Source organism: Lepus europaeus, chromosome 8, assembly GCF_033115175.1.
Source record: "Lepus europaeus isolate LE1 chromosome 8, mLepTim1.pri, whole genome shotgun sequence".
In the NCBI taxonomy this organism is placed as follows: domain Eukaryota; kingdom Metazoa; phylum Chordata; class Mammalia; order Lagomorpha; family Leporidae; genus Lepus; species Lepus europaeus.
Window position 1 is genome coordinate 82,266,906 of NC_084834.1, and position 26,848 is coordinate 82,293,753.

At 38.4% G+C, this 26,848-nt stretch overlaps 1 protein-coding gene across 1 annotated transcript in view; it reads left to right on the plus strand.

The window, feature by feature from the left end:
- Window positions 1–26,848, plus strand: part of UNC5C (unc-5 netrin receptor C) — a 365,627-nt gene that overhangs the window by 260,788 nt on the left and 77,991 nt on the right. The window contains exon 4 of the mRNA XM_062199151.1: window positions 8,223–8,326. Coding sequence (XP_062055135.1) covers window positions 8,223–8,326 — 104 coding nt within the window. The remainder of the gene's footprint in view (window positions 1–8,222; window positions 8,327–26,848) is intronic.

Consider the following 26,848-nt stretch of genomic DNA (forward strand, 5'->3'; position numbering starts at 1 on the left):
ACTTTCCCCCACCAAGAGCTCTTGGTGAGCTTTCTCGGTTAAGTATCTGAAAGTGAGAAGCAGAGGTCTGTGGAGAGAGCCTTGGGCATTTTTTCAGAGAAAGGAGAAAGGCCACAAGAAATATTAACATGATATTTTCAGCATGGGACTAGCTAAACCAAAGGCCTCAGAATGACAGCCCACAGACCCAATATGGCCACCAACTGTTTGGTTTAACCCTCAGAATATTGGCCCACACAAGTGTTTTTTTAAAGTTTCAAGGATTTGGCAACATATACAGTTAAGGGAGAAAAATCACATGAAAACCTGCATTACCGGCTTCTGTTAGTGATCAGATACAGGATGTATGGCCCTCTGAGCCTGCTTTCCTATCTGTGACTTGCAGCCAGAGCCAAGAAGCAAGAATAAAGAGGAAAGGGATTGGTTTTGTACTCATGTTTCCAGAAATTTAGAAAAACAATCCAAGTCGGCATTCGGTTTCAAGGGGGAAAAAACCTCCAATGCCTAATTTTCTCTTTACATTACTTGCATGGGTACTAGACAAATGTGAAATTCAAATGCCATTGTACACAATATCAGCTGGCAGCTGATACCAAACAGTTCTGCCGACACCGTGGAAGCTCCAGGCAGGTAGAGTCACAGTGTGGAAGCAGATCTACTTGTCTGCCCAGAGTGCTAGCACAATGCCACAGGTACTATGGTATTCCATAAATAATCAATCTGTCATGGGTTCTAAGGTGTTACTGCAGGGCACAAACCACACCTGTAGGGTTTGATAAGACCATATCTGCAGATTCCCAGAGCCCAGCCTGAGTATGGAATCTGCATTTTTTTCATGTCTAGCATGATAATCTCTACATTTCTCTTTGTGAACCATTACCTTCAATCATTAGCTCTCTTACACTCTAATTGCTTTGTCTCATTTGGTTGTGTGTTTTGACTAAAAATAATACCAAGTGTTGTTCTGACTTAATAAAATTCATTATACTGTGGAAGAAAGGTGTGGTAGGGAATGACTATCTTTTGACCACTTATTATATGCCCCATGTGATAAGAATTTTATGGGCACTCCTTCCTATAACTCTGTGAAGTAGTTGTTATTACTGTATCCAATTTCCAGCTTAAAAAGCTAAAGCCACGAGAGGTTAAGCAACATACTTAAGATCATACAGAGGGTCAGAGGTAGAGTTAAGAGGTAGAGTTGAGACCCATGTTTGTCTCACCAAGCCCTGCTGTTAGCCACAATGTTATCCTACCTCCCAGTGGCTCTCTAATTGTATTACAATGACCTATTGTCAAAAAATGTTTATATCCTGATCTATTACATGTATATTCCCCTCCTCACACAGGCAAACAAATGTGTAGGTAGGTATTTGCACACACATACTTAATACTATGTATAAAGTATCTTGACATTTTCTGATACTCAGTTTCCTATTTTTCAATGCTGGCTCTTACTCCACTAAATAGATTTCATAACCCTCTAAAGGGTCATGACATACAGTTTGAAAAACAACAGTAAACCTGAAATTCCACAAGAATAATCAGGAATGTTAGAGGATATGTTTTATGGACCAGATGGCCAAAATCTGTAAAGAATGACATGTTGAAAATTTACACATATGAGTAATCATCTTTCATTCCAGAACTCTGTGTAATAATAGATATGATGATAGTCATTTATTATGTGTGTTTTCTGCCTTATTATCTTCCAAAAATTTTTCAGATTTAATATTTATTGTAGTATTAATAAAACCCTTTGAGGTCTAAAATTAAAAACAGATAAAATTAATAATGTAATATTTCATTTATAGCTTATTCCATGGAATCTAAGGATTTGAATTTTTGCTAGAATAGTCTATTGAAGTATACCCATTGGGGAATTCTTGACTTCATTATGTCAGTCTGTCATATCACTAAGTCTTTATATTTTTTAAAAGAATTATTCTAATAAATATTTTGCATAATGAGTTGAATTTCTGAGAGAATAAACATTTTTAATAAATGTAAATCATTTTTAAATATGCAATAAGAACATGTTTATCTGTTTCAAAGATGATAGTGTCAGCAATCTGCCTGCCTAAATATAATAAGAATACTTTTGTCCTCACTTCTCTTCTTCTCTTTCCAGAATCAGCATGGCACATAAGTCCATTATACTCAAAGCTGTGGCCTGCCCAGCCTTTATTTTTCCATGACGGAAGACACACACCCTTTTTAGGGGATGTCAGGCAGAGTTGCTCAAGGACCATCTCAGGGAAGGTGACATGGCCTTCTGCCTCTTTTGTAAACATGCACACTGACAGGAGTAGTATTTCCCTCCACCATCCTTCTTGTCCTGTAAATACAGTTTTGTCGAAGTAATTCTTGGTACATTTACAATCATCAGACTTTAACTTTCATCTGCTTCTGTGTAGTACAGTATGTGTGTGTGTTTGTGTGTGTGTGTGTGTGTAAGATGTATTTATTTATTTGAAAGAGTTACAGACAGAGGGAGAGATGGAGAGAGAGAGAGAGGTCCTCCAAATGGCCTCCAAATGGTCTGGAGATGAGCCGATCTAAAGCCAGCAGCCAGGAGCTTCTTCTGGGTCCCCCACATAGGTTCAGGAACCAAAGCACTTGGGCCTTCTTCTGCTGCCTTCCAAGCCATTAGCAGAGAGCTAAATTGAAAGAGGATCAGCCAGGACATGAACTGGTGGCCAAGTGGGATGCCAGTGCCACAGGCAGAGGCATAATCTACTAATGCCACAGCACTGGCCCCAAGTACAGTATATTGTATATTACTCTCTCTGATTAATACAAGAATGTACTGATTTTTTAAGATTCATCTTCTAGAACCCACCATCTCCCCCACATTCTTTTCCCCATTCTTTTGGATCTAAGTGTCCCAAAGTTCTATGAAAGTTGGTCCACAGAGAATATTACATAACTTTTCAAAGATACATCAACTCCTCTGCTTTAAAAAATAATTTTCTTTATTTCCCTTGGATGCTGATAATTGCAACCAAGAAGTAATGTATTCTCTCTCTCTCTCTCTCTCTCTCTCTTTTTTTTTTGACAGGCAAAGTGGATAGTGAGAGAGAGAGACAGAGAGACAGAGAGAAAGGTCTTCCTTTTTGCCGTTGCTTCACCCTCCAATGGCCGCTGCGGCCGGCACATCATGCTGATCCGAAGCCAGGAGCCAGGTGCTTCTCCTGGGCTCCCATGCGGGTGCAGGGCCCAAGGACTTGGGCCATCCTCCACTGCCTTCCCAGGCCACAGCAGAGAGCTGGCCTGGAAGAGGGGCAACCTGGATAGAATCCGGCGCCCCAACCGGGACTAGAACCTGGTGTGCCAGCGCTGCAAGGCGGAGGATTAGCCTGTTAAGCCACGGCGCTGGCCAGAAGTAATGTATTCTACACAGGATTAACTTTCCCTCTCTAAAATCTTAGTGTGTTCAGTTCAAGGTCCTTATAGCCACAGAGTCCTTCACACACATCTAGTCAGTTATTTTATTTTATAACTAAGGAAAGTGAATGCTAGTAAGAATTCTGTCTCTCAACTCTGTTTTCTGTTAACTACAATGTGAAAAAGTAGAGTTCATGTTTGCCAAATTATTAATTAGTATATCCCACATCATGGATAATTTAAAACCACAATACTATTACTGTGACCAAAAATCATTGAAAGCTGTACAATTCTACCATTTAAAAAAGGGGCTTTGTGTGCTCACATATGTGTGTTCAAAGACTTTCTTGGGTTATATGTAAATGGTAAACAGAAACCCATATTGTTTCAGATCCGATTCTACATCTGCTAATTGGATTTCAGTGTATGGATTTAGTAAGCCAATATTCATGTTTTTAAGTAAACAGCTCACTGAACACATGCATATGACAAAGCTGATTTTTCTTTTTATGGGTAGAATCAATAACTAAATCAGAGTAGGGCCAAGCTGACATTGCAAAAGCAATCTAGGTTATGATGAAAGGACTTTATACTTGTACTTATTTTAGTAACAGCCTTAGAACTAATGGGAAGAAAACAGAAATGTCAAATCCTGACAGTCATCCAAGGGCAGGAATTCATTTTTTCTCTTCTGACAGGAATACCCACGTTATTCTGTACCATTCTGTTCTACATCTAATTCCTGGCTGGCAAGTGTCCGTTTTTCATGCTTATTCATTCGTCACCCTTGCATTCTCTCTGCCTGCAAGGCATCTGGCCTGCCTTCTCTTATATCCCCAAATGATACAGGACAGGCTTTCGCTGTGGCCACCCTCAGCTTGCAGAGTGATAGGGAGGTACACAGCACAGTCCACTCTACGCTCACTACACAACATGCAAGCTAGAAAAGAGGTTTTATGGCAGAAATTAAAAGTGGTTTTCTGCAAGAAGTATGGCCTGCTAGGGGGTCAAATGTGAGCTCATTTTAGAAATTAGATCAAATATCTGTACAGTTTCAAGCCAAATCATTAAAACAAAATAATTGTATGGTCTTCAATGACAGTTGTGTTAAATCTGACTCTTGAATTAGGTGCCTCTGGCCATCACCGTTTTCAATCAGGAAATGAAGAAACCAAGATGTGCCCTCTTATGTCAGGGATTTGAAAACTGTGCCAAAAAGTACACCATGTGTTAAGGAGACTTACATAGCATGCTGCCCTCCAGCCCACGCCCCTTAGCTTTGCGGTGACTTCTGTCACCATGAAACGTTGGGAAGTTGTTGGATGTCCTCAGAATGGTCCTTTCCCCGGTCCCCATGCACTCCTCAGCACAGCTGGGCTTCTGCTCCCTTTCCTGTCTCAATCCCCCAAACCAGTGAGTTCCTCTCCCTTCTGAGTCCTTTGCTGCTTGTCTCCTGTTGACCTCCCCACTTGTTAAAAGCCGACACTTATCTCTGTGGACTTTTCCCCACCTCTTTGCTCACCCTCTGTCATCTTTCCTGGCAGCATTTCCTCTTAAATGTCGATGTCCTCTTTTATTTATGGGACTGTCCCTGCCCTGGTGATGTCATCTCTTTGCAGTGCTTCAGTGACAATGAAGTGTAGGAAGTCCTACCAGGATGACTTTTCCTAGCTCTAAGCCAGTGGTTCTCTACTTTTCTACTTTTTCACCCCAGGGGATATTTAGCCTTGTCTGGAGGCGCTGTTTCATCATCGTGACTGAGAGGGGTTCAACTGGCATCCAGAGAGTGGATTTGGGGATGCTAAATATTCAACTTTGCAGAAGACAACCCCACAATAAAGAAGTATCCAGTCCATAAAGTTGGTAGTGTTGAAGTTTGAAGTCATGATATAGGGGGCTAGCATTGTGGTGTAGTGGTATATGGTGGCATCACAAACAGGCACTGGCTCGTGTCTCGGCTGCTCTACTTCTGATCCAGCTCCCTGTTAATGGCCTGGGAAAGCAACAGAAGATGGCCCAAGTGTGTGGGCCCTTACACACACTTAGAAGAGCCATATGAAGCTCCTGAATTTGACCTGGCTCGTCCCTGGCTTTCGTAACCATCTGGAGAGTGAACCAGGAGACAGAAGATCTCTCTCTGTTTCTGTCTCCCCCTCTCTCTAACTCGTTCAAATAAATTAATAAATCCTCTTTTAAAAAAAGAAAACCATGATGTAGACCTACTAGCCTTTTACTTTTGAAGATCCTATAGATAAAAATAATCCAAACTGGTACCAAAATAAATGTGTAGCCTTTCTTCCTACTTTTTTGCCTAACTTGCTACTATTTTGTTTGGTGTTGGTACCAATCTAACAGTGTAGTACCTAAGAATATAGCTTTATTCTTGCCATTCCGCCCTCCACAAATACCTAGGTCTTCCTGAGGGTATGATCTCTTTCTAGAATCTGCTTTCTCCTCCTTCTGCCCACCATCACTAGCTGAAATAGGGACCCCATTATCCCTCTGGATCCATTCAGATGGGTCCCTAACTACTTTTTGTCTCCTCTCCACAACCTCAATCCTCTGTCACTCTGAATATGACATCTGTGATCCATGCTTCGCTTAGAACCCTTTGAGGGTTTGCATTCCTACACATGGTAGAAGGGTTTTTCATAAACAACCTACCTCTCTAGGCTTAATTGTCTATCTCTCACATCTTCATCCTAAGTGCCTAATTAAATGTCTACCATATAAACTTACTGTAACTATTTGGATACATATGCCTGGCTTTTTCTTTCTCTTAGCCCTTGTTTCGTGATTTCCTAATTAATTTAAATAAGAGTGAGCCAACATGTTACTTAATCTGAAAGCTAATTCCAGTCATTGTCTTCTCCCACCCCCATATCAGATGGGAGTTCCTCGGGATCATTTTTCACAAACTAGATAAACTTGTCAAGAACATTTTATCCTATAAAATTATTCATTGCTGCTCATTTTATTGGTATCTTCTGTTTCGCCAGAATTTTTATCTCAGTAGAGATAAAAAATAACAAAGAGAAATTGCTCTATCAGTAGAGAAAGGCCTTAGTGTTTCTATTGGAAGGATACAGATTAAACAAAAGGGACATTAGAAGCACTTGTGAGGTTGCAAAATATCTAAAGCCGACATTCAATAGTTCTAATGTAGCATCAATTATTTTGTTGTAAGACTTTGTGTAATTTGGTAAACATACTTCTCATACCTAAATGGGGACATGCTTTATATAACTTCCAAATTATTGTAACTCTGTGGATTCTAAATGTTCATTTCTACCACGTACTCATTTTCTTGAGCATCAAATTAGAAGTGCTCTTCTGACAGAAATTCTGTCATCATATAGATAGTCTCTAGTCTTAACACAGGCCCACATAGATCTATAATTTTTCTCTCTAGCCCTATAATCTCGAATATTTCCTTCTGTGGAGAAATTCAACTAAATGGCAAGTATGTAACAACAGATTCTTTTTTCTCAGTGCATTTTCCAGTTGGTGCCTCTGGTAAGGGTATGTTAGGGTTATACCTCTGGACTCTGTATCGCTACCCATTGGTTCAGTTGGCTGCCATGAGGTTTTCAGAATGTTTTTAAAAAAATTTATTGATTTATTTGAAAGTCAGATTTAGGAGACGGGAGAAACAGAGAGAATGAAGAGTCCTACCTTCTGCTGTTTCACTCCCCAAATGGCCACAACAGCCTTGGCTGGATCAGGCAGAAGCCAGGAGCTTCATACAGATCTCCCACGTGGGTGGCAGGAGCCCAAGTAGTTGGGCTATCTTCCACTGATTTCCCCAGGCTAGTAGGGAGCTGGATCAGAAGTGGAGCAACCAGGACACAAACTGGTGTCCAAATAGGATTCTGGCATCACAGGAGGCAGATTAACCCACTATGCTAGCCCCAAAGGATTGTATGTCTTCATCAGGGTCATGGATGAAAGGAGACAGGAGGCATTCATCTTTATTCAAATCTACTGGATTAAATGCCAGTAATCTACTCATGCAAAATAAAGTTACTGAGGAATTTTTAAACACTGTAAACTCTTTGAATAATTCTTAATTGTGGAAATTCAATAAAATTTACTGAGTTTAAAGTCAAACCATTCTATGATGGCTTAGTTAAGTCTTTTCCTGAAGTAGGTGCCCGTGATGTGTTCATAATGAAAAGCTGGTTTCTAATACTTTTGCATCCATCTTTAACAGTTTCTAAAAGTTCACTACATATTGCTGTAAAAGCTCTACCACAACCAGATTTTTGAAAAGGAATTATTTAATCTCCCCTTTGACAAATGGGCACTTATTTAGATACAGACATACTTCTGGACTCTTCTCAATAGTTGCTTTTCCCCTGCCTTGTGCTTGAGACATCTCAAGAAGTTATATTCACTCTTTTAAGATTCCAGCACTCTGTTTCCAACTCTGAAATAGCAATTTGCTTTTGATCTATTGATCAAAATGTTCCAAAGTTACTACAACTTTAATAGTATCTATTGTAAGAAAAGAGTACAACATTTGTGTTTGCAAGGGACATGAATAGGAGTTTCTTTTGATTAAAAATGTGATCACCATAGTTGATTACCAGGAACCACTAAATAAATGTAATTAATGAATTTCACTGATTGTTAAAATGGAGATCCAGAAGGGCTAGAATTGAAGTTTAAAGTTGGAATATTTCATGGCTTCTGAATTTCGTAATTTCCACCACATAGATTATGGCACATTACTAAGAACAATGGGTTTAAAAAAATAAAAAGACATAAACTACAAAGCTGTAAATGGATAGATGAGATTCAGTTGACACACATTTATCATTTGTGCTTTCCAGATCTGCGGAAGACATTTGAGCAGGAACCCCTGGGAAAGGAAGTATCCTTAGAACAAGAAGTCTTACTCCAATGTCGGCCACCCGAAGGGATCCCAGTGGCTGAGGTAACAAAAATTGTTTCCATTTAGCAATTGACAATTAGTTATTCTAACAGAGGCCTAATCCATGGCTAATGGTGCAGTGAATTAAGGTATGGCATGATGAATGGTTGGTAATGGCATCCTAACTGCCTACTGCTGGCAAAATAGATTGATTGGGAACTGATTAATGACTTCAGAGTCAATTAGAATGCCCCACTGGACAAAGCCACAGGCAGCTTGGTTTAATTTTTTCATTCTTTCAAGAAACCAGAACAACTGTTTTATTTAGTACTAATCAGAGAGAGGTGGTATGTTTTTATGTACCAACAATTTTGTATTGGTCTTGATTATATGCAGAAAAATGTGAAATTTAACTGAAAAGTGATCCTTGTTAAATATAAGAGTGGGAATAAGAGAAGGAGGAGATGTACAGTTTGGGACATACTCAATCAGACGTGCCCCAAATGGTGGAGTTAGAAACGTGCCAGGGGATTCCATTACAATCCCATCAAGGTGGCATGTACCAATGCCATCTCACTAGTCCAAGTGATCAATTTCAGTTCACAATTGATCACACTGATAGGTCTAAGAGTCAAAGGGATCGCACAAACAAGACTAGTGTCTGCTAATACTAACTGATAGAATCAAAAAGGGAGAGAACGATCCAACATGGGAAGCGGGATACACAGCAGACTCATAGAATGGTAGATGCCCTAAACAGCACTCTGGCCTCAGAATCAGCCCTTAAGGCATTCAGATCTGGCTGAAGAGCCCATGAGAGTGTTTTAGGCATGGAAAGCCAAGACACTCTGGCAAAAAAAAAAAAAAAACAAACCTAAAGGAAAGATCTCTGCGAGTGAGATCCCAGTGGAAAGAACGGGGCCATCAAAGAAGGAGGTACCTTTCTCTGAAGGGAGGAGAGAACTTCCACTTTGACTATGACCCTGTTGGAATAAGATCAAAGTCGGTGAACTCAAAAGGCTTCCATAGCCTTGGCAACTCATGACAAGAGCCTAGGGAGATTACTGATGCCATAAACAAGAGTGTCAAATTGTTAAGTCAACAACAGGAGTCACTGTGTACTTACTCCTCATGTGGGATCTCTGTCCTTAATGTGTTGTCCAATGTGAATTAATGCTATAACTAGTACTCAAACAGTACTTTACACTTTGTGTTTCTGTGTGGGTGCAAACTGATGAAATCTTTACTTAATATACTAAAGCGATCTTCTGTATATAAAGATAATTGAAAATGAAAAAAGTGAGATGAAGGAGGGGGTGTGTGTGTGTGTATGTGTGTGTCTGTAAACCTGTGACCACACACATGAATTTACTGTTCCATGATGGAAGCATGGACCCCACAAGTGTATCTCCTGTCCAGTAATGTAATCATGAGCATCCCTAAATGTCATATACACACATTTGAGGAATAATGGGTGTCAATTAGTTTTGTCCTATGAGCTTTCCATCATGCTCTTCATTTTTATTTTTTGTTTCCTGCTAAAACAAAGCATATGTATTGCTAATGAAGTATTAAAAATCAAATTCATGCTGTGACTTTTCATTAGCACCAAACAATACTGTGCCCTTTGAAAATTCATGTCTTTAGGGGTAGGCCTACATGACTCCCAGGAGAAAGCCTGTTCTCCTGGGGACATTTACTATCATCTCAGAGCATTCTGTTGGGGAAAATCTTCCATTTGTTAACAATTCTAAATTCTAAAGAAAATGCTACCTCCATATTATTATTAAATGACATCCTTTATAGGCTCCAAATGGCTGCCCTAACTGATCTAGTATCCAGTAAACCCAGGAAAACTTTAATTTGACAAATGATATAGCTGCCAATTTGTAGGTGGTCCTGGTTAGCATCCAAACTACACTGAGGCATTTGGACTTTCCATTCTTTATTGCATATGTCAAAAGCAGCATATTTCTGTTACTTGGACCTGTATATGGGTCCCATAGATAGGGGTGAATTGAGTTTTTGTAAAATTAACTCCTGAAATTTTGCCTTTTTATGAAATTGAAAAATAGAGTTATTAAGACATTGTCCAAAATGTGATTAATATTGCATTTATAATTTGATTTCTCATAGTTTTTCGTCTTCTAAATATTGAAGCAATGGTTGTAGTCAGCTCAGTTATCTGTACCTCTGGCAACAAAATCAAACATCACATCATTATTTCTAAAGTAATACTAAAAGTAGTAAATGAATTAAAAATATAGGCAAGACCTTTATAAAATGACTCCATTTTTCTGTCACAGACATTCATATCTCCATGAGTCAATGCAAAGACTCAAGGGAAATTTTAATGAAATTTCCTTTTTAAGCTTGAAAAAAAGAGAGCAAGCCAGTTTTTGCCTTGTAATTGGCATCCTGTGGCACTCCCTAGCACTGTATCAGAGTCTTTGCATGATTATAACTATTTCATCCAATTCCAAGTCCTCATCTTCCAGCACTGAGGCACAGTATGATTTAGTGTGACTAAGATGGAAAGTCTTAACTATTCAATATTTCATTTCAGTGACTACAACAGTTCATCTGTCTCCTTAATTGTAGTTCTGAAACCTTAATGCAAACCTCTCCCAATAAACCACCTTAAAGATCAAAGCATATCATGAGTTACTTGGGTATCCATTGCTCCACTTTTACCCAGGGTTTCTCAAAGGTAACTTCTCTGTGCCAAGACACTCAGTGAGGAGATTCTAGTAATTTCTTCATTTTCTTCGGTCTCCTCAACAAAGTAGTACACTTTGTCAGGGAGTAAGATTCATGACTGCAAACTAATTGGCTATGAATTTTATTTGTATCATCACTGGGGAAGAGACCAATTAACACTTGGCAAGCTCAAAATTCATATACCCATTTGACATTCAAAGAACTATATTTAATGCATATTACTTTTCCTTTTTTTTGAAGTCAGAAGACAGATCAAACACACATTCTCAAGAGCAGGCTAATAAACTGCTGTGTAGATTCTTTTCAACACTGTGAAAATCACCAAGATCAGAAAGCTAATGAATACCTTAACATGACATATTACATCTGCCATTTGCTCAAGAGGAACAAATAAATTTAAAAGGAGAGGGACATGAGGGAACTTGGCAAGTTAAAGGATTATATGACCATTTAAATTTAAATATAAATGCATTCATTATTTAATATCTCATTTCCATTTTAAGGAATCTTAAAGCATAAAAATAGCATGAAGGGAAATGTTGATCTTAAAAGGAAACCAGCAGCTAAAACCCAATTGTTTTATAATAATTAGGATCAGTCCTTAGGATAGCAGACAAGACTGAATATGTGCTTCTTTTGTATCCAAGAAAAATTATCCAAAATTGAGTCATATAGTAAGTGTTCAGTGAACACACAGCTAATTGAGTCAGTTGATATTTGTTTTATAAGCCTATGTCTAGCTTCATTGCAAAGTAGTTGGGCACATTCTTTGCAGAATATCAAGAAACAGAAATTTCCTTCCTCTACCTAAGTCAGTAAATTATCCAAGAATTCTAATAATAGTTATAATAGCTCCAAGTCATCTACAAATAATGGGACAGGCACTTCTGAGGTAATAACATTTCGCTTCTCCCCTGTTTCACCTCATTTCCTTACAGAATTCCAGGTTTAAACCTAAGCATTAACATTTTTGACTCTTTGAACTGAAATTTACTCAAATTACAAAAGGGAGATAATAATAGTATCTGTGTAAAATGTGGATATAGGGTTTAAATGAGATGTTGTGTACCAACGATTTAGAACATGTCCAAAGCAATCAAGGGACATTAGTATTATTATTTTCTCACTCATGAATTCACAAAATGAATTCAACCTCTTGGTTTCAAAATAGTAACTGAACTCCTTGCTCTCCTGTTTAGCACTGAGGAATATGCGGAGGGGGCTTTCAAATTGATGAAGAATCAACAGGACAGAACCCCCTTCTATATTCTCTAATTGTTTTGGTTGGAGTCCAGAACCATTGCAAAGGAAGATAACATTGTGAGCGTTAACACAAGGAAGTGCCCGTTCAGCATTGCTGTCACAAATAACCTGTTCATGTAAATACCCATACCGGTTTCTGACGTGCTGCTAGGCTGAGTCAGATTATTAAAGCTCTTGTTGATTTGGTCTTCCTGGTTCCAGGACAGAAGACCAGTCCTCACATTTTTCTCTCAAGGAGGAAATTTAGGAAGAGCCTACTGTTGATAGATCTCCTTTTTGGAACTCAAGGGAAGACAGCAACAAAGAAAGTCTCAGAGGAAGAAGAGGCCAGTCCAGGACTCTTTACATCCACCTCTCCAGGCAGTGGCAGTTCTAACAGCTTCTCCCAGTATTCATCAGTTAAGAAAAATTACATCACAGGGACCAAGTTTCAGGACCCTAGGGTTGCCTGCTTCTTCCTCTGCTCCCCCTAAGCCCTTTATTTATATCTAGTGAAATTGTTCAAAATATTTAATAACTGTACAGCTTCCTTAGCACTTGAGCAGAAGTGTGGGAGTCAAGAAGGTCCTCTGTTGAATCAGATATAATCCCTCCACCTCCACAGCCATAGGGGGCACCAGGAATCCTTGGAGCCAGCCAAGGAATGGGGCTGGAAGGCCATATTATTTAGTGACAGATGCAGAATTATTTCAGTATTTAACACCTGGTATGGAGGAACCAGCATGACTGCTAAGTGGTAGCCTGGATATATCACAATTTAAATAGCTCTGACTACTACTTTTATTGACATTTATCTGTTTTCTCTTCTGCCTTCCTTAACCAGATAGTGATGAGGAGCCAAAGGTTTATTGCCATGTTTTTTCTCTCACATCAGCAGATTACAGGTCACTTAGTAGATTCTCGACATATATTTAACTAAAGGAAAGGAGCAATTTTGTTGGATGTGATAGAGGCTAGATCTCAAAAAATAGAACTTTTTAGAAAAGGGATGTTTTCACCCCTGAATATGCAACCTGTTAAGAGAACCTGGTGTAGAGTGAGGGAAACCATTCATCTTAAACCTTGAAACCAGGGTTCCAACCCACTAGGACGAAGAATAAAAGACCACTTTAGTTTAAGGATTGTAGAGGAGGTTAATAATACTAATATTAAACTTTTGAAGTAGACTAGATGAAAGAAAGAAAAACTAATCCAAGAAATACTCTGGTCTTTTTTATAACACTGCACTGTTTTTAGGGATGTCAGAAATATAAGTCTATTTTTCCATTTCTGGTGAGGAATTTTAACAGACAATCCTCCCCCACAACTCCCAGAAGAAACAAGAAATTAATGCACCAATGGAATGGTGCTGAGCTGCTCCAGTGGCATAATAGCAACACTCTGTGAAATTAATCTCTCTTTGCTCATTTTAGTTTCTGCCTAGAAAACATTTCTGTCGCATGGCAGACCAGATATAGATTCGATGATGCTTGATTCCATAAGATTATCTCCTTTGGAGCAGATTGGGATCCAAACATCAATAGATACAAGATCTGTTGGCATCTCAAAAGGAACAAAACTGAATTTTTCACTAAAAGTTGTGATTTGTTTCACCTTTAACAGGGGGATAATTGCTTCTCTAATTATAATTGAGCTATTTCTCATAGGAGTTTAATTGGAGGAACAGGGCACAATGTTCAACTTACTGACCCCATCGTGCATAAATACCATCATCTTATTTATCAACATTTGCATCTCTAATTAGCAAGTGGGAAAAAATGGGGTGAAGTGCAAAAGAATAGATTATTTTGCTGCGTAGAGTCATGATAAATAGGGAACAGGTTTTGTTTTTTGTTTTTTTTTTTTTTTTTTTAAAGCTGATACTGCCAAGGCCAAAAGCTGCAGGCAGCTAGAGGCACCGTCTGATTATCAACAGGACTGCTGCACACTGTTGCATGAGAGCTATTTGCATTTCCCTACTGTCCTCTCATAATCGGAACTTCATGTTGCTGAATTTCCACACAGGTCCGTTGTCTCCCAAGCTGTGCTTTATGTTCTTTGTAGTCAAAAGAGATAGACAGCAAACAAGAGTTTGAATACTAATTTGGAGAAAGAAATTCCTTTTAATGCCCACTAATATCTACAGAATAGATAGATTCCTTGTAGATAGACTTCTTGTAGCATTGTACAGCAACAAGAAGGAGTTTTGATTGTTGTGTGATTAGCAGCCTTGAACAGGAGTTGTCCCAAATCTTAAGTTCCCTTTCAGGCTTTGCATTGGTCCCATCAACAGCCACCAAAGTCTTTGTTATGATCACCCCATACTTTGGTCTCCAATATCTGCCCCTACCAGTTATATGCAGAGCTCATCACAAGTCCAGATAGGCATGTAAGCAAAACTAAAAATCATAATAAAATTAAACAACACAAGCATACTTCTGGAAAACCAAAGTAAGAAACAATAGAGCATAGTTGACATAGATTCATAGCTTTCTTTCTGCACATGCAGAGAGATTCCATCCAGCCTACAGTACAGAATGCAGATTTTATGTATTAGTCATCAATTCTTGTATTCAATCAATAAAGATTCATTGTGTCCCAGATACTCTCCTGGTGTCATGGAATATGAGTCCACTGAAGCCTTAGAAGAGGAAAAAACAATAAGCAAGAATATAAAGGAATAAAGAAGATATTTTCAGGTAATTACAAGTGAAAGGAAGTAAGACCAGGTCCTCTAGGAGAGGGTGTTGGTTGGTATGGACTGGAAGTCACTTCAAAGTTCAAGGAGACTCTATCTGCAGAGATAATATTTGAGCTGAGATCTGAGTGACAGGAAAGAGCCAATCTTCAAAAAAGATCTGGGTCAGAAAGCTCCAGGCAGTGAGAGCAGCAAATATAAATACCCCCAAAAGGAGCTGATGTGGTTACAGGATTAAAAAGCAGGCCAGTGTATGTGAGACTCAGCGAGCAACAAGATTACTCAGTGTGTGGGGGGTGAGAATCTGTGTGTGGGGAGTGGGGGAGTTCAGGGACGGACAGACATGGCCAGAGACTTGGACTTGTTTCCTAACTCGTGAGAAGTCATTGGAGATTCTAAGTAAGGAACTGATGGATCATTTTGGCTGCTACATGGAAAATATATTTTATAAGTTCAATAACAAAAGCAGAGGGAGCTTTGCTGTGACCGAAGCAAGAGGAGAGGATGCTCGTGCTAGGGTGGAAATAGAAGAGATAGGGAAAGGGATATATTTTAATTCCACTGGGAATCAAAATCTCTGAATTTGGCTTGTGAAATGAAGAAAATTTAGGAAACATTGTTGTTGTTGTTTTTTTTCCCCAAGATAAAATGAAATCATCCATGCCAATGATCAGCAGGCCCACAAGAATGAGCTGTTCTTAGCTGACCTGAAATCAGCGGTCAGGGGACCTCAGCTGTTTTCCAGTGCAATCTCTGTCTCAGGGGTGCTTCAGCCAACAGGCAAAGGGCAAAGAGCTAGCCTGTGCTTATAATCACAGGGCAGGAGGGTCTTTTGTTGTGAGGGCTCTTATATGCTGTAAACAGTGTATCTAGTTTCTCTGGTAAGTTCCCCTGCCTTGGAGTTTCTTTCAGTGATTATATGCCTACAGGCACTATTTGTCATAACCTCATTGTGGCTGAAAAATGGCTGCCATCAACAGCAAAAAGCCCGTACTTTCTAAAGACGATCAGACTTAGCTATAGGCCTGAACACTTTTCATTGGTAAATAACAAGAAGGGCTGAGAGTTCCAGATCCTGAACGAAAAGTTTATAGAAGGGGAAAAAAAAAATGGGGGGGAGGGGGGCTAGAAACAATCCATGGGCAAGCCAATTTATAATCATTTTGCCCTAGAAAATTTGGTCTCTAAAGGCCATTTTGGTACCATTTTGTTCCCTTGGAAAGCACTCATACATAGTCATGCTATTTTGGATTTGATTGATTGGTTAATTGGAGGGGGTGGTTTGTACTATTTGTTCGTTTGGCAACATGCTATGATCACCCCAAAGCTGAACTTAGGTTTAGAACATTACAGATTTCAGGAGACGTTCCCCCTCACACCATGGTCTATATGCATTTAGCTCTCAAAAGCAATGAGCCAGACATATGTGCAATTAAGGCAGTGTTTCCCCAGCAGGAAAACAAATTCCCTATTTTTGGCAAATTCCTTCTCTATGTGGAATTTGCAACAACTGAGCAAAATGCCACCACAGTTTCCACTTGATTTTTTTTTAATCCTTTGGCTATGTTTTTACAATTGTCTAAAGATATAATTTCAATTTTTTCAAACACCAACATTTGTTAAAGCAGAAAAATTCCCATAATCTTGGAAACCCATTGAAGGTACAAAGTATATTGCTTAATGGTCAACACAGAAATGAAAGAATACAGATTTTATTCCAAATATGAGAAGCTGCATACCAAGGTACATTTCATTCTTGCAAGAAGATATGCAGCATAATGCTTCCCAGGTGAGGACTTTGAAGCACCAAGAAGGAATGAGTGACATGCCCATTCCTGGTATGAGAAACTAGGAGACAGTCCTAAGATTCCAGTTGGGGCAATTGGAGCCCAACCTAACTGTGAAAGTCTTCAGAAGGCTTGGTAGCTATAGCTATAGTTTACAGTGGTGAAGGGGTTCCTATTCGGGTGGGGGCACATAGCTTATCCACACTGACGTAATCTGGGAGCTTCACAGAAGAGCAGAGTATCAGGCCCCAACCCGGATCACTTAGTTAGAATCTGTATTTTCACAAGATCATCAGAGCCAGGGTACAGCATTGGTTTTTACACTTGGAGAAGGTTGGAACCACTTGGGGCTCATCAGACCACACTCATGCTTAGGTCCTACCATTAAGATGCAAGATTACTAGGTATGAGGTACAACCTGGTTGTCAAGACTTTTTAAAGCTCCCCGGGTGATTTTAAAACACAGCCAAGTTCAAGAACCACTGGTCTAAAGGGCGAGTAAAACAAACACACACACCGAACCTTCAAACCTGTCACTTCTAAAGCAGTCAGTAATCCTTGGCCGACTCCCAGCAGCTGGCTAATGCTCCTTCGAGAAGCTTGGCTTGGCTACATGTGCGTTTGATAATTGCCCCATAATTGCTTTTCCCATTTATTTGATTAATGTACCTGTATACAATGATTCCAAACTGAATCTCCATTCTCATAGGTGTGCACACACTTCTCAACTCTGTTGTGTCATTTTCCATCCCATTGTGCTGACTGGATGGACCCCGGGTTGAGTTTCATCTTTCTGATAGATGTGGATTTCTCTAGCTAATGGTTGCTAGACTCACTTTTCATGTTGGGTGGCATGTGGCAGTTTCCCTCTGTTAATTAGGACAAATGTGCCAATTATGTTAATGTTTCTCCTGATAGCAATCAGTGAATAATTAGATACAACACATCTGTCTTTCGCAGGGGAGTAGAATAGAAAAGAAAGCTGCAAGGTGTTCTTTTCTTTATTATTGACATATATGATTTGACAATACCTTACCCAATCACAAGGATAACAAGTTGATGGATCTTATAGAAAAAGGTGCCAACAGCAGGGCTGACACCACTCTCACTGTTAGCATAGTCCTGACCCACATGTGAGGAATCTCTGCATAGGATTCCAGTGGCCTTTCCCTCTGTTTTAACAATAACAACAAGCTTCCATTGCCCTATTGGTAAGTAGGCCATCTACTTACATTTAACTGTAAAAACAAGAAAATTATTAAGTGAAGGTACTTAAACCTATCATAAAAAATTCACCTTTATTGATATGAAAGATCCCACTCAGAGAAATGAAAAAACTTTCAGTCTACTGAATTGTATTGAAGATGCTATAAACATGTAAATTCTCATTGAATTATAATTTCTTATAATTTCTGTTTATGTGTTTATAAACAACTTTGGGGCCATATGGCTAATAGAAAAATTGATTTTGTTTCTGTTGTCATCTGGGGGGAAGTTTCTACCTATGCTGGAAAGGGCTTTAGATTGGTGGAGTTGTAGCCAAATGATATCATGATACACACCTTGCTCTTGTGTTGATTATAGAAATGTGAAGAAGTAGCACAAGAAATCAGCACCTTAGTGTCCTTGAACATAGTCAAAGTGAGCCCTAAGATTAAGCTTTTTATTTAGTTTAAAATGTAAAGAAATACTTTCTAGCAAATATGGTTCACATTCCTAATGTTTTTAGAATTCCACTCTGTACCTTTATCATTTAAAGGTACATCCTTTGCTATTGTAATATGTATCATTGTTGTTTCAGATATATTGTCCCTAATGTTTTGCTAGAAGCAGTTGGTCAGATAAAATCACCAGAATGTCAGCTTATAAATGTGGTTTTTTGTTTGTTTGTTTGTTTTTTACTATGACACTATAGGGGGGAAAAAAGGCACAATTAAGAAGGGACATTTAATGTATTTGAAAATACATTAAATAAAATACCAGCGCCAGGCATTCCAGAAAGCCCAGAGTGTATGAATCATCCTGGGATAGATTTCTTTGCCAAGGGGATTGGAAGCAATGAAGTATCAAGGAAGGAAACCATGGTGGTTGATCTTTATCATTGTGTCCCCAATATCCTTCTTTTTTAATAGCAAAATAGGAACATATTTCTATATTAAGCAACTTTTCATAGCATATCATGAAAAATTTACTGGAAATAATACTTGATACATAGCTGTCTTTTCTAACTGGGTCCTCCCTTTCTAGATTCAATATGAAAATACTGTTGGAAATTTTAGAATCTGTCTTAGGTAGCCTCACTTTTATGATGTTTAATTACAAAGATGGAAGGGGGAGTGAATGAAGGTGAGAAAATGAGTATGGGAGATCAAAATTAAACTGAGGATTATAACTTATCCCATATTTAATTATGAGCTATAAATGGATAATCCATTGGGAATGGTAATCCATTTTTCTCTGCTTTGTTGGTGATACAAAGCAAAAATAACTTTAAAGAGTAAATTACTTAGGGAAGGAGTGATAGAGAACTTTTGCAATATGAGGGTTGTTGAATTCTGGAATAGCCACTAAAAAAAAGTTATGGAAGCATGAGCCTTTTAAAAATTATCTCCATGTTTTGCTGCAAGATTTCTCTTTTCTGAACAGTACTTAGACAGCCAATAGTTCTGACTTTTATAAAACACCAGTAACACTGAAACTATAAAGCCATGCAGCTTTGGAGCCATAAAAAAAAAAAAAGCTATTTCTTAAATCACACCATACACAAGTAGGGATGGCAATTTTATACACATTTTTTGAGAACACACAATATGGAATCAATATGCTCCAGTCCTAAAACTCGTAATCAAATTGGGGATCACTCATCTCCATTAATAAAAATCACGTTAGTATTTTGAGAACTCTGTGCCAGGCAAGAGGCATCAGTAGAACTAAATACCCTACCTGCTGGAGGGATTGCGCAACACCTCACCCTCCTGCTAGCAGAGTTGGGAAGCAGTTCTCACCAAGGAAGGTCAGAAATATGACATCTCTTCTGGTGCATGCACTAGACAGGATTGAGGCTATAAATCAGGGGAAACTTCCCTCAACAGGAGAGTTTTGTGAATGAAGACTCATAAACCATCACCTATAATCCTGTGCAGAAGGAAATTGAAAGATTTCTCCTGGGTGTTTTGTGTGTGTGGTTTTGTGTGTGTGTGTGTGTGTGCGCTAAATATTATGAATTTAAAGATAGAAAATTCTTAATGGAGACACTGACAGAAAGTTACTCCTCAATGTTTAAAGTGTATTTACGTAAACACAGCTCTGTTTGGAGTAAGTCTGTATCAGAGAAGAGGTAATTAAAATAGACTTATTGACTGTCTCCTAATTCCAGTTGCTTTTCCTTCTGTATCTCAGTTAATCCTCCTACAGTGACAGGAAGATTATACTTATACTCCACCTTATACTGGTGGAGATTGTGATCTACAAGCTTACAAACCTACACGAGGCTGCAAAGTCAATTAGTGGGCAGGCTGAGCTATGGAGGCCAGACTGACTAGGGCCCTATCAGATCCTTGTAAGAGAAAATAATTTTATTGACTTTATGTCTTTGAAATTTGATTCATGAAAATGGAGCACATTGCATATGTGACTTTATTTGATCAGCTTTTATAAGCTCCTCACATAATATCCAGACAAAATTATCTTTTGGAAAAAGTCATTTATTTAGCGTCTTTTGGAAATAGTCATTTATTTATAAACAAAAGCTGGATGTGGTACATTAATTGTGAAAAATACTAATATGACATGTTTATAGGGGAAGTGGATGGGGGTATCTGGGCTCTCTTTGTATTACTATTTCATCATTTTTCTTCCTAGAATGTAAAAGAGAAACTCAACTTCAGGGTTCATTAATGACTCCATTATCTAAGAAAAAGATGATTAGGAAAACCAAGATTACAGAAAAGGAACCAATGTGAAAAAATACCATGATGGTTTCAATACCTGTTAAGCTTGTCCTATTTGTTGAGCATTCACATGGAATTATCTAGAAACTCACTGGAACTATGAGTAGATCTTAACAAAGACTGGGACTGAAGATAATGATCTTTTGAGTTATCAACTCCAAGAGTAAATTAGATCACCTGGACAACACATAGAACCCTATGGTTCTCAAACCTGGCACATTGGCATCACTTGAGGAGCTTTTGAAACTATCCATGTGTGGGCCCTTCTTCAACCCAGTGAAATCAACACCTCTACAGGTGGATCCCAGGCATGAGATATTACTAAAAGTTCCCCAGGTGACTCTGATGCACAGCCAAGGTTAAGACCCACTGTATAAAGAGGAGAAAAGGATAGAGAGATCCTTGAGAAGGACCATCTGAAAATGATGGATGAAGACAGGGAATGAGTTGAAAGAAATTTTAGAAAGAACAGAAAATTAACTGGCAAGAAAATAACAGAAGGTTTTCAGAGGGACAGTGCAGTTATCTGTTATGGAGAGGCCTTTGAATCTGGCAATTAGGGTGGCCCCAGGTCACCTTTGAAAGTGAAGTTTGAGTAGAGTGGTGAGCAAGAATCCAAAGGTCAGTTAAAGAGTGAGAAGGCAAGTGGATTGATGGAGACTGAATACTCTACACTTTAGACAGATTATCCACCAAAGAAAAGAGAAGACTGCCACTTAGCTGGGGAGGGCGGGCATGTCAAGGGACAATTTTGTTGGTTTGTTTTAAGGGCAGAGTAGATGTGTGACTTTTGTGGGTTACTTGAGACTCAGAAGAAAGGAAGAGCTTTAGGAGCAGTTTCACCTTTTGGCCTTTTTGCTTTGTTAAAAAACAGAGGTATACAACATCTGCTCAGGATAGGGAGATCATGAAAATACTGAGGACTCTGTGGATGACCCAGGGCCTCAAAAACCTCAAGAAGTAGACAACTAGGAAGTCACAAGTAAGTGTAGTTTCTGAATGCAAGATGTTAGTAATGGAGAGTTGGGAATGGTCTTGGAAGTGGTTTCCAAACCTTCAAGTTTCTCTCTTCTGGGTGAACTTGCCTATCCAGCACTTTTCAGCTAGAGTAGGCTGGCCTTATTTTTTTTTTTTTTTTTGTCTCTCCTTGAGTGAATGTTGAGCAAGGCCTTACAATGTGAAGATGACTCCTTGCCACTGAACATGTTACCTGAGAAAATAACAAGCCACAGAGTGTCCAGTTAGACTTCACATGGTGAATTATAGCATCGGGATATGTACAAATAGTATCATCTGGACAGAATTTAATGGGATGTAGTTAGGTAAACAAATGTGTCCATTGAAAATATTTTTTAATATCTTTCATTTTGTACTAGACATTATCCTCTTTATACTAAACTTACATCTTCACTGATAACTTATTTAATGTAATAAAGACAACAACTTAATGTGTGGAATGAATTATTTACTCTGTAAAGGAATAATCCTCTTTTAAAGATTTATTTATTTGAAAATCAGACAGGGGGAGAGACAAAGAGATGATTGATTGATTGATTGATTGATAGATAGATTGTTCTTCCATCTACTGGCTTACTCCTAAACAACTGCAGAAGCCAGGACTGGACTGGGCCAAAGTCAGAGTTCCACATGGGTATCCCTCTTGGATGGCACAGGCTCAGGTACTTGGGCCATCTTCTGCAGTTTTCCCAGGCACATTAGCAAGGAACTGGATCACAGGTAGAGCAGCTGGGACTGGAACTGGTGCTTTGATATGGGATACCGCGTTGCAGGCAGCTGTCTAACATGCACAACACCTGTTCCTAGTGGAAGAATTAACTTAATATTACTATCAACTTAGCATTTGCATGGCAGTCATCAAAACTGTTTTCACATCTATTATATTTTTCATAATTCACAAAAATCTTAGGGAGTTGCTAAGTAGCTAAGTTATTCTTAGTTTAGAGGGAGATAAAAAAAAAAAGCTTTAATGACTTCTTCCTATGATTTGTTCAAGATGGTAGACTAACTGAATGGCACATCTGGGTCTTAACCCTCGGTCTTCATTCTTGACACTCAAGTGTCTTTGGCAAGATCTCATTGGCCTTCTGTAGAGGTGCAATGGCATTAACTACAGAAACATCTCAGAGAAATTTGTGGAACTCTACCGCCTTGGTCTCCAACTCCCAGTCCTGTTACTCTCCTGCCCATTATTATTCCCAGGTCTGTTTCCTTCATTCTTGCCTGGTAGAGCTCCCTCCTTGATGACAGAACTACAGTTAGCCCATACCCTACTATAGAGATCTTCAAATCTTTTTACTAGCATATCCATAAAAGTCTTTAAGAAAAACTGTGTATTCCTCTGCATACTCTTAACTTAGTATATAAAAAACTTTTATCACAAAAAGTGGGCAAACATACCATGTCTGGGTATATTATGAATATTGGTATTTAAAAAAAGTTAGAGAATCCAAAGTTATCTAATGGAATGTAAACACCAAAATGATTTTTTACTCAACATTGCCAATTAACAAAATATGAGAGCAAATCCTTCTTTACTAGTAGCAAAATTTACAATATTCCTTTTTCTACTGTAACTTTTATTTCTACATAGCTCCCCATAGATTTTAATCCTGATATAAATTTTAGTGATAAAATTTATTGACAATCATATTTCTCTGAAATAAAAATATGCATATAAATTTTGTCTCCTATGACCATTAGAATTTAAGTACTAAATTTCTTCTGAATTACCTTGTCAGTATATTCATTATGATTATTACATGATTAGTCTAAAAAACTCAAATATATTTTGATAAGCAATTAGCATAAAGACTGAATTTTTATTAGAAATATATCTTTTAATAGGAGAAATGGGGTTGTCATCCGCCCCTAATAACTTCTTAGTCATGTGTGAATGTTATTAATGCTGAAATAAGACAGGATAAAATCAATTTTCTTTCTTTCTGCCATTTATAATAAATTCAAATACTGAGAATTTTCTTGTCATACCTAAGTAAATAGTTACTCAGAGTTATATTATAACCACGTCCCTCAACTCTGCACATTATAGGCCAAAAATTGAATAGTGACTTGTTACCAAAATTTACATTCAATGAGCCATCAACTGGTCTTTTAGGTCTTCCTTCATTTTCATGAAAGTAAAGAATTGTAGAGGCTGTGGTATAGCAGGTAAAGCCTCTGCTATGCTCCCACATTGGTGCTGATTTGAGTCCCAGCTGCTCCACTTCCAATCCTGTTAATGTGCTTGGGAAAACAAAGAGAATAGCCCAAGTCCTTGGGCCAACTGAATGCAGATGGGAGACCTGGATGAAGCTCTGGGCTCCTGGATTTGGCCTGGCCCAGCCCTGGCTGTTATGGCCATTTGGGGAGTGAACCAGTAGATAGAAGACTTCTTTCTGTCTCTCTGCCTCTGCCTCTCTCTAATTCTGACTTTCATATAAATAAGTTAATTAATTTTTAAAAAAGAATTGGAAACTATCTTGTTTACAAAAGGATTTATTACCTGGTTGTTCCAATCCTGTGTTGTCTCAACTACTGCACTCGTATTCCCACCATTTCCCCATCTTGGAAGTTCTTGCTCAATGTACAATGGTAAGATTTCAATGCAAGATATGCCTTTCTTTTGAAAAGTAGAGGACAAGTTCTTGGGAAGTTATATTGAGCAAGAAGTATAATGTTAAGATAAAAACACAGATTTGCTTAAAAATACTTTTGCTTGCATCTCCCTTAGATATGTTTGCATACTACTGGATCATTGATGCTAGCTTTGAAATCTTGGTTTGAAATCCTACTTGAATCCAGTTTGAAATCCTTGGACTTGCAAATACTTTTTTAATCTAGAAATTATTTATAACTAGAAACCATTTATATACCTTCTTTTATAATGTTCAGCATGGCTTAGTTTATGTTATTTCACCAGGTCATTTGCATGTGAAGAAAACCTAATAGAAGAATTAAAAGCTAGTCCTTAAAGACATTTCAAGTCACACCAAAGATTTGGGAAGCAATTTTGAGAGCAATAAAACTTTCCTGTTGTCCCTAAAATCAAATCACACCCAGTCCTGGTGGTAGCTATGAAGTAAACCTGTACTGGTGACCACTGGTGGTAGTGGAGGGCACATTCAGTGCCTCTTTCCTACGGATCTCACTTCTTCTCTGGGAGCACCAGCCAGGAGCTGAGCTAAGTCAAGTTTGGGGGGGGGGGGGGGCTAGGATGTGTCTTGGTATCTCATCTTCATCCAGCCACTAGCTCATGACCTGGTGCCCTCAGTGACCATGCTCAAGGTTGGAGCATTACAGTGGCCTCCTTCCAATTCTGTGCTTAGCAGACAGAGAAGAACCCAGAGCTCAGGCAGTTGTGAATTCGGCACTCAAGACTGAACAAACAGGCATGTAAAAGGCCTTTCCAGACCTGTTGCATGGACTAGAGGTAAAGTATACAGTCTGCTTAGCTGGGTGCCTGGAGTGCGCAATAGAAGCTCTTGTCTCCTCCATCTCCTCTGATGGCCAACCTCTCCATTCCTTTTACCCCTATCTGTGCCCTGCTAATTTCAACATAAGGAATGCTCTCTGCTCCCTTAATCCAGGTTCTGATTCTTGTGATTTGCATTAAGAACTACAGGGTGTCTTGGTCTCCTCCAGATCCCATGCTGGATTTCTCCTGCACCAAAGAACAGTTATTGTTGTGTAACCACAAGATGTGTCTGATAATTCCTGCCTCTTTTTATTCCCATTAAACCAACCCATCTACCCCAGAATCCTCTCTGTGGGAGGAATAGAAGCTGACAAGTGAGCTCAGAGACAATCAGTCATGAATTTGGGAGTGATGGAGACAGCAGAGGTGACTAAGAGGAAATCCCATCTCTGGAGGACTTGAATAAAAATATTAAAGCTCCTGATATGCATGCCATGCAGTAGGGGTGGGGCAGAGTAGACACCGATGTCCCTGAAAGAATCAATGATGGCAGATAAGTTGAAATACTAGGAGAAAAAGACTGAAAATTCACAAAGGTAAAATTAAAAAAAGATCATAATGTGGATGATTTAGGCTAAGTAAAGAAATCCACATTTTTATAGTCTCTATTCTAAGTAAAAATAATAGTAAAATATACTGCCTATCATTTGCGCCTTATTAGCAAAGACAATAGTGAATATGTCTCAGATTAATTTTCATAAAATGCCTTTGATTAGAAGTCTGCTTATACTTTCAAAAAATGATGCAGTATATGATTTCTTTAGCTCAAAAGAATTAGAAAATAATATTTATACAGATTAATTAAAATGTTCTAATAACTGCAAAGCAAAGGCATGCAAATGACATCTCCAGAATTACGGATTCATAGAATTTAAATAGAACTACATATTTACACTTAGCATACAAAAAAGATTGGTCAATTTAATACTCAATTGCTTTAATATTTCTAATGCAGTTGTATAGTTATAATCCAAAGGTGAGTGGACTTTGTCTGGTAGAACTGTCAGTGTAAGTAAAAGAAGCTCGGATGTTAAAATACTTTTTGTAGCTTTTAGATTAATACCACTTATCTTTTTTTAGCATTATTTGTGCTTTGTCCATCACCTTTAATATATCTTCTAATGTTAATAATAACTTTTGAATATTTCCTCTAGACCAGGCTCTAAAGTGTTTCACATAGTAACTCATCTAATCCTTAAAAATCTTATGAAATGGCTCTAGAATTATCCTCATTTCCTAAATGAGGACCCTGAGGCATGCAGAAGGTTAGACTCTCATCCAAGAGATGTGCAAACTTTAACCCAAAAATGTTGGAGCTTGACAGCTAACAGCAGCTCTCCTAGTTGGAACTCCAAAATAAGATTTTCAGTTGCACACAATGGGGCTATTCAACACCAGTCGATGAAAGAATATACAAATAGGTCACCCTAATCTGGCCTTACGATTGTTTTCATTACCTGTTAATAAAATCCCATGCCTTTATAAATACTTGGGAAGATTACTTCAAATATACTCCAAGTATTAAAAAGTCTGCAGTTCCTGAGCTACAAGGACAGATGCAATTTGAACAGTACTTTGTACCACTGCAACCATGACAACAAGTTATGGTTAATGATCGAAGTCTTTTATTGTTTTCTGAACTTCCATCTATTTTTCTCCCTTCTTGAATGTTTTATACATATCTAAAAATAA